The sequence below is a fragment of the Gadus morhua genome, chromosome 20, assembly GCF_902167405.1.
Source record: "Gadus morhua chromosome 20, gadMor3.0, whole genome shotgun sequence".
Lineage (NCBI taxonomy): Eukaryota > Metazoa > Chordata > Actinopteri > Gadiformes > Gadidae > Gadus > Gadus morhua.
In genome coordinates, this window is record NC_044067.1 from 14,918,486 (window position 1) to 14,933,485 (window position 15,000).

Consider the following 15,000-nt stretch of genomic DNA (forward strand, 5'->3'; position numbering starts at 1 on the left):
CGTTGCCGTGGAGATGACTCGCCTGGACTTGAAATCATCTGCATTGACCGGGTACGCCAAACGACGTAACGTGCAAACCAGTACATTTTGCAGTTACATCCAAAAGGACGGAATGTTTCAGGCAGTTGGATTTGTGTGCTTTTTTTAAAACTTGCTGTGAGTGAGAACACAACACGAGACCGAGTGAGGTGTCTCACAAGGTGTCTTAACGCGTCCCGAGGTAACACACCTCGAGCAGCAGCCCCTCAAATATCCGTGCGTGTGTGTGTTTGTGTTGGCTTGCGGTGGTGTGCGACAGGTGGGCGACGTGGTGGTGGTGAAGGAGGATGAGACGTTCCCGTGCGACCTGGTCCTACTGTCGTCCAGCCGTGAGGACGGCACCTGCTACGTCACCACGGCCAGCCTCGACGGGGAGTCTAGTCACAAGGTGAGGGCCACACTCACGCACGCACGCCCACACACATACACACACACACAGACTCACTCAGACTCACACACAAACACTCAAACTCACACACACAGACTTACGCACGCACGCACGCACGTGTGTGTGTGTGTGTGTGCGTGCGTGCGTGCGTGCGTCACATCATCATCATCATCATCATCATCATAACCCTCTATTTTAAGACGCAAAAACACAGTTGGATTCAAAATTTGTGCCAAATCGTCTGCTCCTCCGTGTGTACAGGTCTGACATGTCCACTTGGGTGAACACACACACACACACACACACACACACACACACACACACACACACACACACACACACACACACACACACACACACACACACACCTAAAAGAGAGCAGGAGTCATGCCTGTGCCCATGTCCTCATAATCCCCATGGGGGGTAGAGGGGCCGCGGAATAGTTCCATGAGTCATCCCTCCCTGTCACACCAATCTACCACCAGCATCGCACCGCAGCGCAGCGACTATAACCGCCCTGATTGGCTCGTGTGAGGTGACATTTTCCTCCTTGTTGTCTTTCTTTTGATCTGTACCGCTACTCTCTTGCTTTCGCTCTCTCTATTCCTGTCTCTATATCTCTCTCTGTCTCTATCTCCAACTCTATCGTTCGCTCTCACTCTCTATTTTCAATCTCTCTCTCCCTCCCTACCTCTCTCTACCGCCCTCTTACAGACCTACTACGCTGTACCGGACACCAAGGCCTTCAGAACGGACCGGGAGGTGGAGTCATTACACGCCACCATCGAATGTGAACAGCCCCAGCCTGACCTCTACAAGTGAGTGCCACGCATGCGTCCGCGTGTTCAGGTGCGGGTATCAGTAGCATGTTGTCGCCTTTGTTTTTCCCTTTCTTTCATTTGATTCGAGCATGTGCCGTTTCTCTGTGAACAGATTTGTGGGACGCATCAACGTCTACAAGGACACAGAAGAGCCTGTGGCTAGGTAGGAGGGATTTTCTCCTTTTTGTCCTTTGTTTTATTTTAGTTTTCGCTGACCGTGCAAACTGTTCAACCTGGATTAATTAAATGGAGAGAAGGAGGGGAGGAGGGCAATTCTACAGCATGGATTTTTATCTGACCCGCATCGAGGACGGAGGTGGAAGATGCCCTCTTCCTTTCCGTTTGGCTCACGGTGGGGTTATGAGTGACCCACTGCTGGTCTGGGTCGACGCATGTACTCGAAAATAAGCCCTGATTTCTCTGAAACGCACAATGTATTCAACGCTTTTCCCTCCTCTCTCCTCCTCCCTCTGCATCTGCCTTCTCCTCTGCAGACCACTCGGATCGGAGAACCTGCTCCTCAGAGGAGCCACATTGAAGAACACACACCACATATACGGTACTAACACTCTGTCCACTCTCCCTTAAATCTCTTGTGAGTGTTAGTGTTGACATTGTCATGGTAACTTATTCTCTCTCTCTCTCTCTCTCTCTCTCTCTCTCTCTCTCTCTCTCTCTCTCTCTCTCTCTCTCTCTCTCTCTCTCTCTCTCTCTCTCTCTCTCTCTCTCACCATACAGCTGTCGCCATTTACACTGGCATGGAGACCAAGATGGCGCTCAACTACCAGTCCAAGTCACAGAAGCGCTCAGCTGTGGAAAAGTATGATTATCTCCACATGCAGAGCTGTCATTCCGAACCCTGGAATGACAGCTCTGCATTGTGTAGGAGTTACCCATACAATTGCTGCCAATTGTATGGGTAACTCCCTAGTTACCCACAACATTAGCAGTCCTTGGCTTTGATTTTGCCTCTTCCAGTCTGGATGGTGAGGCAAGACCCACTGTGGACTTATCGTCGACTCATATATGACTAACCACTTTTTTTTAAACACATGCAAATAATCAATTGGCTTATCAGGTTTTCACACAACTCTCCATAAACTGAACACAGCGCCTTGCATATAGACACTGATTACAAATTTAAAACACGATTGCGTTCCAGTGTAGGTTATAACAAATGGTCTCTCTCTCTCTCTCTCTCTCTCTCTCTCTCTCTCTCTCTCTCTCTCTCTCTCTCTCTCTCTCTCTCTCTCGCTCTCTCTCTCTCTCTCTCTCTCTCTCTCTCCCCTACCACTCTCTCTCCTCCTTCTCTCTCTCTCTCCTACATCTCTCTCTCTCCTACCTCTCTCTATCTCTCTCTACCGCTCTCTCTCCTACCTCTCTCTCTATCCAGGTCGATGAATGCCTTCCTCATAGTGTACTTGTGCATCCTGATCAGCAAGGCGGTCATCAACACCGTGCTAAAGTACGCGTGGCAGTGGTCCCCCGACCGGGACGAGCCCTGGTACAACCACCGCACCGAGAACGAGCGCCAGCGACCCGTGGTACGTCCCTAAAACAACGACAAAAGAACCCACCATATTCACTGTGTTGTTCCCCCAAAAAGGTTTTGATGGTGATGCCAAAGTGTGTAATTGATCATTATGAAGTAATTTATGTGTATATTGCGTGTAATAGAAATATAATACATGTAATATACCCAAGACAAGTCAATTTTGTTAATTTATACTCAACCACAGTTAGTCTCAAAGGGCTTCGCATCCAACATTTGATGACGTATCAAGTTGAAAATCTTTACATTATTCAGACGTACTTCAAGACCTATCCTATAAATAAATACTTCACATATTTTACTCTCTCTCTCTCTCTCTCTCTCTCTCTCTCTCTCTCTCTCTCTCTCTCTCTCTCTCTCTCTCCCTCTCCCTCTCCCTCTCCCTCCCTCCCTCCCTCCTTCCCTCCAGGTGATCCGGGCATTCACTGACTTCCTGGCGTTCATGGTGCTCTTCAACTACATCATACCCGTGTCCATGTACGTCACTGTGGAGATGCAGAAGTTCCTGGGCTCCTACTTCATCACCTGGGACGAGGAGATGTTTGACGAGGAGCTAGGCGAGGGCGCGCAGGTCAACACCTCGGACCTCAACGAGGAGCTGGGACAGGTCCGCACGCGCACATGCACGCACGCACGCACCGGACACACACACACACACACACACACACACACACACACACACACACACACACACACACACACACACACACACACACACACACACACACACACACAACCCCACACACACACACGCACAAACACACACACACACACACACACACACACACACACACACACACACACACACACACACACACACACACACACACACACACACACACACACACACACACACACACACACACACACTCAGCCTTATAAGAGGAGGAGTTGAGCCTGACAAAGCCCAAGCCTGCAAAAGCCAAGCACACACATCTACACGTACACAATACAGGTACACATACATCAATACACACACATCTATACATGCATACATACATCTAAACATACATGCATTCATTCATCTAGAAATACACACCTACATCTACACACTCATACATACAGCTACACATACATACATATATCTTCACATACATACACACATCTACACATACATTCATCCATCTACAAATGCATACATACTGCTAGACATACATACGTACATACATTTAAACATACATACAGCTACACATACATAGATTTACATTTACGAGTACAGGAGCAAGACTAACTATGGGTCTAACCCCCCTCCACAATAAGTCAATAAATATAACAGACCCACACACACACACATTGTAAACGCTGCTCAACCGCTGCCATCCTTAATGCCCAAATCCCACCACACCCCTCCGCCCCAGGTGGAGTATGTGTTCACTGACAAGACGGGCACCCTGACGGAGAACAACATGGAGTTCATCGAGTGCTGCGTGGACGGCAACGTCTACGTCCCCCACGCTATCTGCAACGGGCAGATCCTCAGCGCCGCCTCCAGCATCGACATGATCGACTCCTCGCCGGGCGGATACCGGAGGGTCAGTGTGTGTGTGTGTGTGTGTGCGTGCGTGCGTGCGTGCGTTTGTGTGTGTGTGTGTGTCCACCAGTCTTGTAGTAGGTAGTAGGTTCAGTAAGTGCAATTCTATGTTAATGTGAGCATCTCAAGTGGCAGCCATGAACGTCTGTTTGTGAAGCTCCGGTGGAACAGACGAGCCTGTACTTCCTCTCGTGGCCTGTAGGTGGTCAGTGGTGGTTGGATGCCGAGTGACCCGCAAACATTCTAAGCTAAGAGGAATAAAAGCATATTAGCAAATAACAATTTCTAGGATCTCAATGGCAACGTCATTTTCATATTATGTGTTTCCCAACGTCCTGGTGGAAATTTATATTCAATTACTTTGAATATAAGTGTGTTTTGGCCACAGACTAGTACCAGGCGGCCATCAATTTTGGTCTCTCTGTGCGAAATATTGACAATTTTTTGTTGCTGATTGCAAAAATCTCAAGACAATGGAAGACAAGTGAAGGCAAATCTATCCCCTTAAAATGTGGGGGTAGTAAACCAGAGGATGATGCCACAGATGCTCCCACCATTTATTTAATCCATCTATGGATCCTTTCTAATTATGTTTGCGTGTGTGTGTGTGTGTGTGTGTGTGTGTGTGTGTGTGTGCCTGTGCCTGTGTGTGTGCGTGTGTGTGTGTCCTGGTGTTCACGAATGTCATGGTGTGTGTGTGTGTGTGTGTGTGTGTCCTGGTGTGTGCGTGTCCTGGTGAGTGTGTCATGGTCCGTGTGTGTTTGTGTCATGGTGTGTGTGTGTGTGTCCTGGTGGGTGTGTGTCATGGTGTGTGTGTGTTTGTGCCCTGGTGTGTGCATGTCCTGGTGTGTGTTTGCGTCCTGGTGTGTGTGTCCTGGTGTGTGTTTGTGTCCTGGTGTGTGTTTGTGTCCTGGTGTGTGTGTTTGTGTGTGTGTCCTGGTGTGTGTGTGTGTGTGTGTCCTGTTCTGTGTGTGTTTATGTGTCCTGTTGTTCGTCTGTGTCCTGGTGTGTTTGTGTGTGTCCTGGTGTGTGTGTGTGTGTGTGACGTGTGTGTGTCCTGGTGGGTGTGTGTGTGTGTGTCCTGGTGGGTGTAGGAGCATGAGGACCTGTTCTTCCGGGCGCTGTGTCTGTGCCACACGGTGCAGGTGAAGGAGGAGGAGACGGTGGACGGTATCAAGAGGGGCTTCCATCAGGGCCGGCCCACCTCCTTCTACATCTCCTCCTCCCCCGACGAAGTGGCGCTGGTGGAGGGTATGAAGAGGTGACCAGGACCCCGCCAACACCCAGACCAACATTTTACCACATAGAAGGCTGTTATTGTTATCTCATCTTTTATACATAACCTTTATTCACATGTCATTGGTTTAAGCCTTTTTAAAGCGCCAATGCGATGGAGAGTTACCTTGGCAAGAAGCAACGTAAAACATTTAACAGGGTTACAATAGAAAACGGACAGAAAACAGAAAATACTCATTTAGTCCAGTGAATAGCTACAAAATGAAGTAGAAAGGTATTGAGCAATAGTCTTGAGCTCCACATCATTCAGGGTTGATACGAGTTGACGACAGGACATGAAGTCAGTCAATTCCAAGGTGTTCTGTAGAATGTTCCAAACAGAAGAAGCGGCAAACCAAAATACATTTTCTCGCCCGATCCTAAGTACAAACAAATAGAATATGTATTGTTCTTAGGCAAACTTTTTTGTCTCTTATGTCAAATCTCTCTCTCTCTCTCTCTCTCTCTCTCGCTCTCTCGCTCTTTCCCTTTTTATTCTCTCTCTCTCTCTAGGTTGGGGTATACCTATTTGCGATTGAAGGACAACTACATGGAGATTCTCAACAAAGACGATGAGATTGAGAGGTGGGAAATGTTGTCTTTGTAGAATTTTTCTACTACAATGTTTTAAAAGGGAAATGACAAAAGTGATGAAGTCGTATTCAACCGAGGGTTGTCCAACCATATGCATTAAACGGTTCAGAGCAATATCGGGTTACTTTTTAAGGCGCTTCTTCATTGCCATATCAAAATATTGCAGTCTGAGGAAAGAAAGAAGATTAAGTGGATGTTGTTTTACTTCATTGTGTATTGAACTTCCCTTGTATTGTCGATCCAAGGGAAGTGACTCAGTAAATACACAAACACACACACACACGTTCTAACTCAGCGACATGTCAATGGAAAAGCTATTTTGAGAATCATAAAAGCCAAAGAGGTGGGAGAGGGGTGGGGGGGCGTCTGGCAGCCATGACCACAACACGGCTCAGTCAGGCAAAGGGAAACAGTTGTGTGTGTCAGACAAACATGGAGAAGTCTGTGTCACTGGTGTGCTTGACCTCTATTGCAGTCGGATTAGTAGTTAGGAGATTCTTCAAAACAGTAGTACAGAGAAAGTCATTTCTTCGGTGCCATGAAATCAGAATCAAAGTTTAACATTAGGATGGACTATTTCGCCGAGGGGAAAGCACAATATCTAATGTTCTTCTCAAAGAAGTCAAGCGACAATAGTGACATGAAAAGACTGGGGTTGGGGAATGTGACCATGCTCCCCTTCAAAGGAATAGCGTTGAATTGCAATGCATATTTTCTATTCAGCGTATCGGCTGGTAATGGCTTACCAAGCTCAGACCCCTCTCGCGTTATTTATTTATTGGTTAAGAATCTCTTGGGGCTTGGTCATCAAATGCTTGAGAATGCTCTGAAGGAGTTCTGTTTATGTTTTTGAATATATTTGTGTGTCCTCAGTCCTCAGTCCTCAGTGTTTCAGTAGGCAAACACTTTGGAACCATCTCCAGATTTGTATCGCTCTAACCCTCAGGTTTGAGCTCCTCCACGTCCTGAACTTTGATTCTGTCCGGAGGAGAATGAGCGTCATCGTCAAGTCAAGCTCTGGTATGAGAACACAAATACAACAAACCAAAACAATCAGAATATGTATTACTACAGCATACACAAAATGGTACTAAATCTCATGAATCGGGTGATCAAACATATTTAATCATTTATGGTTCCTTGTATACACTGACATTGTTCTGGTGGTTCCTTTGATCTGCGTCCCTTCAGGAGAGTACTTGTTATTCTGCAAGGGTGCCGATTCCTCCATCTTCCCCCGAGTGGTGTCGGGGAAAGTGGAGCAGGTGAAAGCCCGCGTGGAGCAGAACGCCGTGGTGGGTGCCAGCACCATGTTTCAGATTCATTTGCATGACGTGACACCCCCTTGCTTTACATCGTTTGACGACCGGTGACGTATGAGCTAAGCACGCTTCAGCAAGAGATTCAGTCTCTGATCCTCTGGATATTCAACCAAGATTGGACTTAGCGTACACTACCTCTCGAGGGGGGTTTGGACAATGGTAGTCAACATCGTTCGTTGAACCTTTCCCGCATGTTCAGACAGAGAAAACATCAGTTTTCGCATTGCGATTTCACAACCGTTTCAATTAGTCCTTTTGAAGAGCCTCAATATGCTGTGTTAAATAAGACCGCATCCTGTATCTCTGTTCCTCACCAATCCCCGTCTGCGTCTCCGCGGTACCACAGGAGGGCCTGCGGACGCTGTGCGTGGCCTTCCGGCGGCTCTCGCCGGACGACTACCAGGAGGCCTGCCTGCTCCTGACCCAAGCCAAGCTGGCCCTGCAGGACAGGGAGCAGCGGCTGGCCCAGGCCTACGACGCCATCGAGAGAGACTTTGTGCTGCTGGGCGCCACGGCAGTGGAGGACAGGTCTGCTGCCACTGTTGTTATGTGATGGTGTTATAGTTGAATTTGTCTAAACCTCTATTGCACAAAACATTGTACAAGTCCCACATTGGTTTGGGATCTCACTTTTTAGCAGCTTAAAGGGGGGGCAATATAATTTGTAGACATAATAGTATCTTGATTTGACATGATAATTGAAACGCTCGTACCGACAGACGGTGGACTCAAATGCATGACTCAATACAGGGCAGGTAGTATTACAAAGGATCGTTACTTGAAGCAAGGGGATCACAAGGAAAGAAGTGCTGTGCCGCTGGAGACACAGGTACAAAGACGAGCTGGCACAGCGAGCGGGGGGAACAAAGGTTAGACACAAAGGGAGGAGGATTGGACACAGGTGGAACTAATTGGGCCGGGGCAGGTGATCACACGGGAGGAAGTCTACATGAGGGCAGGAAGTGAGGACGTTTGAAATTAGACAAGAAGTGAGTAACATAACAAAATAAAACAAGAAATAACACCAAGAACTGGAAAACATGAACAACTCATGTGACAATAATAACAGAATGAGATTCAATAAATCAAAAGTGGGCAATTCATCCACAATGGGGAAAACCATCGGGCTACCGAAGGCTGGGCATCTGCTGTTATTGTTTAATGCTATTCCTGACATCTCAGACCATCTGCCGTCTGTTGTAGCAGTTGCGTTAAGATGGAGGCCAGTGGGGTGGTGAAAACTGGGATGAAAACACAGGCAACAGCCAACGCCAGCTCTATCTCTTCTAGTGTAACTAGGACATGGACATCAGCAGGTGTTCCCAACAGCAAGGACCGCAATACTCCAGTGAAGGCTCTGGTACGATTGGGAGAGGGAGAATGAGAGGGAAAGGGAGAGGGGGGGAAAGGGGGGGCAGGGAAAGGGGGAAGGGAGAGGAAGACGGCATAGTGTCATGGCGACAGATTGCAGGGGGACTAAATGAGTCACACAGCCGTGACTAAAGGATTGATACGGGATTCGCTCTCAGCTCACGACTCCTCTCCGTCATTTGTTCTCTCGAAAAAAAAAAATACAATTGGATGTGTCCCTGTGACGCAAACAGTGCGAGCACGGCTGACTGATCAAAGTGGTGGCACTTAAATGTTTTCCAAATCACAATGTCCCCTAACTGTTCAATCAAAGATATCTGAACGCTTCATGTTGCGTCAGTTGGAAGAGGGTCGATGTGGAGTTGGGAGAGGTGGGGGGGGGGGGGGGGGGGGGGGGGTATGTATGGATGAGTTATCACCTGGGTTGGAAGGTGGGGCTGGTGATAACCGATTGATTGGTGGATTGATCGTTTCCTTAACCCCGGGTTGACCGGCCCTCCGCTAATTAGATCCTGTTGATTTGTAACGGACAACGTGACCCCCCCCCCCCCCCCCCCCCCCCCACACACACACACCAGGCTCCAGGAGAAGGCGGCCGACACCATCGAGTCCCTCCACAAGGCGGGCATGAAGGTGTGGGTGCTGACGGGGGACAAGATGGAGACGGCGGCGGCCACGTGCTACGCCAGCAAGCTGTTCCGTCGCAGCACGCAGATCCTCGAGCTCACCAAGAAGCGCACGGAGGAGCAGAGCCTGCACGACGTCATGTTCGAGCTGAGCCGCACCGTGCTGCGCCAGCGCTCCATGTCGGGGTGGGTGCAGGAATTAATCGGAGGCGGTTTGTGTGCGTGTGTGTGTGTGTGTGTGTGTGTGTGTGTGTGTGTGTGTGTGTGTATGTGTGTGTGTGTGTGTGTGTGTGTGTGTGTGTGTGTGTGTGTGTGTGAACTGGAACCCGCTATAAAGCGCACAATAACATATTTCTGTGGCTCCTGTGCAGATGTTGCATGTTACGTAATGATTTATGACATTGCAATGGTGATGTGACCGGACATTTCAATACGGTGTGCCCGTGGTTTGTCTGTGTGTCCTAGTCGTTTACTCGAGTGAAGGTTACTATTTTAAGTTTACAGAATAAACCCAACATTTGCATTTGCATCACGTTGTAATTGAATACAGATCATCTACATATTGGGATTCCAATACAAGTTTTATACAATGTGATATCTTTATACCATTTAGTTAGGAAACCTTTTCTAAATAGATATAGATCAGAGCTATCTAATGACATTAGCTGTGTGTGTGTGTGTGTGTGTGTGTGTGTGTGTGTGTGTGTGAGTGTGTGTGTGTGTGTGTGTGTGTGTGTGTGTGTGTGTGTGTGTGTGTGTGTGTGTGTGTGTGTGTGTGTGTGTGTGTGTGTGTGTGTGTGTGTGTGTGTGCAGGTTGTCGGTGGACTGCCTCGACTACGGCCTCATCATCGACGGGGCCACTCTGACGGCCGTCCTGAAGTCCGGCCCGGAGGGGAACTACCGGGAGGTCTTCCTGGAGGTCTCCCGCAACTGCAGCGCCGTGCTGTGCTGTCGCATGGCCCCCCTGCAGAAAGCACAGGTGAGCACAAATCCACTGCGTCATCACAAAGTGGTTGCAGCTTCACCCTAGATAAAAGAAAAGAAACAAGGGAAGGTTAAGGGAGGAGAATGAAAAGCTGCTGTGTTTAACCAGCGATCGTCTTTGCCCACGTATTGAGGTGGATATGTTTATATATTTTTCTCTCTGTAGATTGTGAAGCTAATCAAGGCTTCCAAAGAGCATCCCATAACCCTGGCCATCGGCGACGGAGCCAACGATGTCAGCATGATCCTGGAAGCCCACGTGGGCATAGGTGAGCACATGTCAAGCGTGTTCCTGGCGGTATGGAAACTCGTTCCTCATCCTATTGGAATGCCTGAATCGTTGAGGGCAAGAAACCCCGCCATGACAGCGTGACATCCGTTTCAGTTAAATGTGTTCATCTGGCGAGCGAGAGACTCCTGAGGGATGTGTTTCTTCCCGCTACATATTTTGAATATCGCTTTTGATTTTTTTCTATCTAAGATATTCTCCTTGTCTTTGTTGTTGATGTTCTTCTCATGGTCCTATTCTTCTCACTCAATGGACTGTTACCTGTCGTACACAGCCCATCGGAGGTAAGAGAACGAAAATTGTGTTGTGGTAGACCGGGACTACTCTACAATTCATGGGCCTCAGTCTAGGCTGGATGCTGAGGCCCCTGCATTGGCTGTGTATTGATTGGGTGAAAAGGTCAAAACGGCAGTATTTATGTTGTGATGGCATGCCTCGATGCTATCACAACCACATCACTGTAACATTATTCATAATTGTTTAATGATCCTGATCCCCTCCCTAGGAATCATGGGTAAAGAGGGACGGCAGGCAGCGAGGAACAGCGACTACGCCATCCCCAAGTTCAAGCACCTGAAGAAGATGCTACTGGTGCACGGCCACTATTACTACATCCGCATTGCCGAGCTGGTGCAGTACTTCTTCTACAAGGTATTCCAACCGAGGGTTTCCCGCTGGGAAAACTCACTCTACCGTAGTTTTCCCAGTGAGATACTGACTTCCAGCCGCGCCCGGTTTTCAGGAGTTTAAAGCGTTCCCGTAGATTAGTGGATCGGGTCAATCCCCGCCGCAACGTTTCTGAAACAGGACTGAGTAGGTTCCGTGTGGGAGGCAACCAGCTAAAACCCTGCCAAATGATTCACTCTTCCCTATTCCTGGCCGGCCTGCGCTTTCTGCAGCCCACTCGCTGAGCCGTTCGAGCTCCATCGCGACGTTAACACTCATTTGTAGATGGAGGAGATCTTTGGACCTTTCTGAGTCTACAAAGCTCACCGGCTCTCTGCCTCGCTGTGTTTCCTCCGCAGAACGTATGCTTCATCTTCCCCCAGTTCCTCTTCCAGTTCTTCTGTGGCTTCTCCCAGCAGGTAACTAATCTGAGTGCTGATGCAACCATGGGCTCAGTGTGTTTGTGTGTGTGTGTGTGTGTGTGTGTGTGTGTGTGTGTGTGTGTGTGTGTGTGTGTGTGTGTGTGTGTGTGTGTGTGTGTGTGTGTGTGTGTGTTTGTGTGGGGCAGCTTTATTTTCTTATGACAATTATTTAGAAATATGAATTTGGAGATTCTGACTTTTTGATCCTCGTCTTGTTTGTCCCTCTTCAGCCTCTGTACGACACGGCATACCTCACACTGTACAACATCAGCTTCACCTCGCTACCCATCCTCCTCTACAGCCTCGTGGAGCAGCACGTCTCCATGGATACGCTCAGGAGGGACCCATCTTTGTACAAGTGCGTCCGGAGGAGATCATAGTAGCGGGTTTTAATTGTTCTTGTTGCAAGTTTCACAGCTTTAGCCATCAGTCCACTTTATGACCAAAATCATCGTTCAACGATGTAAAGAAATGCTGACCTCTCCAAGTTCATTTTTCGGCACTTTTTGCACTTCCAAGAATTTGTAACTAGTCCAACCTTCTGCAGATGATTGCATTGAGTTCATGATTTTGATTCTGGTTCTGAACTAATACGGTAGGTTCAGTGACCAAACCGACTCCGCGTTGAGTAACAAGCCGGCCTTCAATGGTTTTCTCCGGTCTCGGCCTGACAAAATAAAATAATATTTTGACGTATGCTGCCAATTGTTATACTTGGCTGTTGATTGCAATTCCAAACCTTCTGTTCCGTTCTCTCTCAGGGACATCACGAAGAACTCTCTCCTGCGATGGCCGGTCTTCCTGTACTGGACATGCCTCGGCTTGTTCGACGCCGTCGTCTTCTTCTTCGGTGCCTACTTCCTGTTCGACAACACCACCTTCACCAGCAACGGCCAGGTGAGCCTGTTATCACCAGCAGCACCTATCGTGTCCTTAGTTCGGGGGCTAGGGCTGTCCACTGGAGAACAGTTATGTGGTTGGGTGGGCTGTGGTGTGTTTGAGGAACCCCCCCCCCCTCCCACCCCCCTCCCCCAGGGATGTTGTGAGAGGGTGGTTAACACAAACTGACAGATCAAGACACTCATCCATCTCCATTGGATCTTCTCATGAGGGTGGCGTGAGGTGTATTGAGACCACTTTGTGGTCACGTTGTCTTCATTATGTGCCACAAGGACATTCTGGTTTTGTTTTAATTCCCTTGTGGAGGGGCTCTCTGTAAAAAGATCCACATTGGACTTCCATTCATTTTGACAATGCAGTAGCATCTTTTCTTTCTTCCGTATCGTTACTTTCTTGTGGTCACACCAACTGATTTTGATTGCCGTTTGTTCTTTTTTTTTTTAAGTTGATACATCCTGAAGTTCATTTTATTTACCCGTTGTCCTGAATCTTTTTCTCTTTCTCCCCCCCCCTTCTCCCTCTTTCTTCCTCCTTTCTCTCTCACTCTCTCCCCTATGCTTTCTCTCTCTCTCTCCCCTATGCTTTCTCTCTCTCTCTCTCTCCCCTATGATCTCTCTCTCTCTCCCCTATACTTTCTCTCTCTCTCCCCTATACTTTCTCTCTCTCTCCCCTATGCTCTCTCTCTCTCTCTCTCCCCTATGCTTTCTCTCTTTCCCCTATGCTTTCTCTCTCTCTCCTATGCTTTCTCTCTCTCTCCCCTATGCTTTCTCTCTCTCTCCCCTATGCTTTCTCCCTCTTTGTTTTGCTTCTCTTGTCTTCCTCAGCTCATGACCACCAACACACAGATGGTAAGACTCTCTCTCTTCCTCCCCCTCCCAGCTCCCTCTTTTTCTCTCTTTTCTCCTTTCACGCTCTTTGAGTTCCTGTCATCCCCTTTTCAATCCCTTACGCTCGACCATCTCATCCCCCACTCCCCCCCAAAACCATCGAAACAATTCCTCGCGCCAAGTCAACCTCACTGCCATGCACTGTCATCCCGGTGTGTAGTGTCCTAGACTGTGTAGTGCCTTCTCCAGCGATCCATTGTTCACCGAACCTTTTCCCTTCAAACCTTCTGAGACTGCGCAGTCCTCCCCACTACACTAACACACTGCTATACCTATATATGCTAGTGCTAACCCCACGCCGTCCACATCCCCACACTGCCTCTGTGCTGTTGTAGCAGCCTAGACCTTAAGTTTGACATCAGTTTTTTGTGTGTGTTATGTCGTGTTTGTGTTTGTCTGCCTCTGAGTGTGGGTGTCATAGTGTATGTTTGCGAGCGTGTCTGCGAGTGTGTCTGTGTGCGAGTGTTCGCGAGTATTGTCTGCGCTTGTGTCTGTGTGTGTGTGTGTGTGTGTGTGTGTGTGTGTGTGTGTGTGTGTGTGTGTGTGTGTGTGTGTGAGCGTGCGCGTGTTTCTGTCAGCCCGTATTTGTGGCATGACGTACTGCAAGGTCTTATATTATTCATGCTTTTACCATCTGCAACTGTGGCAGGTAGAATGACATGTCTACCTGCCATTGGTTGTGACAATAAAACATGCAGAACACAATGGACATGGGAGACCACAGGGAGGGAGAACGAGTGTGGGGTCTGACAGTTAATCAACCGCCAGTAGTCATTGGCATTTTTGATAGGTCACACGTGTGACATTGACGAATCCAACCATTGGAATTCTGCGGTTTGTCAGTATCGTCTGTCATTACCAGTGCAGTCTATCTTCTCCTGTGTCTCTTATCCTAAACTATCAATATTCTTCATGGACCAAGTCTGACAAAGACGAAAGCTCAGGCATCGACGGCCAGTAGCTTGCTGTTAATTATATTCCCCCGTTTCTCCCCTTGTGTGCACTTTCTATCCATTTATCAATCTGTCTACCTATCTGTCTGTCCGGTATCTATGCCCGCTATTAATTCATTCCACATGTTCATCCCTGATTGCCTGTTTTGAGAAAAAAAATCTATAAAAAAAAAATAATAATCCCACCATGCGCAGGAAATATCTGCATCTTCTATAAAAAAAAGAAAAAAGCATTTTCAAAGTGAAACAAGGGAAAATTAGTTGTGGGTTGCGTGCAGGTGGTGCGAAGTGATGACCTCCTCTTGTACTCGGAGGTTGTAGTTTAAATGCAGTGGAGGCGGTTTGCCATTCACAGATGGAGGTGTGCGTTCGAGTGCCTG

The 15,000-nt window shown here is 48.1% G+C and overlaps 1 protein-coding gene across 3 annotated transcripts in view; it reads left to right on the top strand.

Moving 5' to 3' along the window:
- Positions 1-15,000, top strand: part of LOC115533563 (probable phospholipid-transporting ATPase IH) — a 38,645-nt gene that overhangs the window by 15,838 nt on the left and 7,807 nt on the right. For all 3 annotated transcript variants that reach the window (XM_030344111.1, XM_030344112.1, XM_030344113.1), the window contains 21 exons: positions 299-427; positions 1,142-1,245; positions 1,361-1,411; positions 1,743-1,807; positions 1,987-2,068; positions 2,642-2,792; positions 3,210-3,407; positions 4,159-4,332; positions 5,426-5,592; positions 6,120-6,191; positions 7,147-7,220; positions 7,392-7,495; positions 7,869-8,050; positions 9,472-9,705; positions 10,333-10,498; positions 10,670-10,772; positions 11,298-11,443; positions 11,818-11,877; positions 12,111-12,238; positions 12,642-12,777; positions 13,605-13,628. In XM_030344111.1, the coding sequence (XP_030199971.1) occupies positions 299-427; positions 1,142-1,245; positions 1,361-1,411; positions 1,743-1,807; positions 1,987-2,068; positions 2,642-2,792; positions 3,210-3,407; positions 4,159-4,332; positions 5,426-5,592; positions 6,120-6,191; positions 7,147-7,220; positions 7,392-7,495; positions 7,869-8,050; positions 9,472-9,705; positions 10,333-10,498; positions 10,670-10,772; positions 11,298-11,443; positions 11,818-11,877; positions 12,111-12,238; positions 12,642-12,777; positions 13,605-13,628 (2,550 nt within the window). The remainder of the gene's footprint in view (positions 1-298; positions 428-1,141; positions 1,246-1,360; positions 1,412-1,742; positions 1,808-1,986; positions 2,069-2,641; positions 2,793-3,209; positions 3,408-4,158; positions 4,333-5,425; positions 5,593-6,119; positions 6,192-7,146; positions 7,221-7,391; positions 7,496-7,868; positions 8,051-9,471; positions 9,706-10,332; positions 10,499-10,669; positions 10,773-11,297; positions 11,444-11,817; positions 11,878-12,110; positions 12,239-12,641; positions 12,778-13,604; positions 13,629-15,000) is intronic.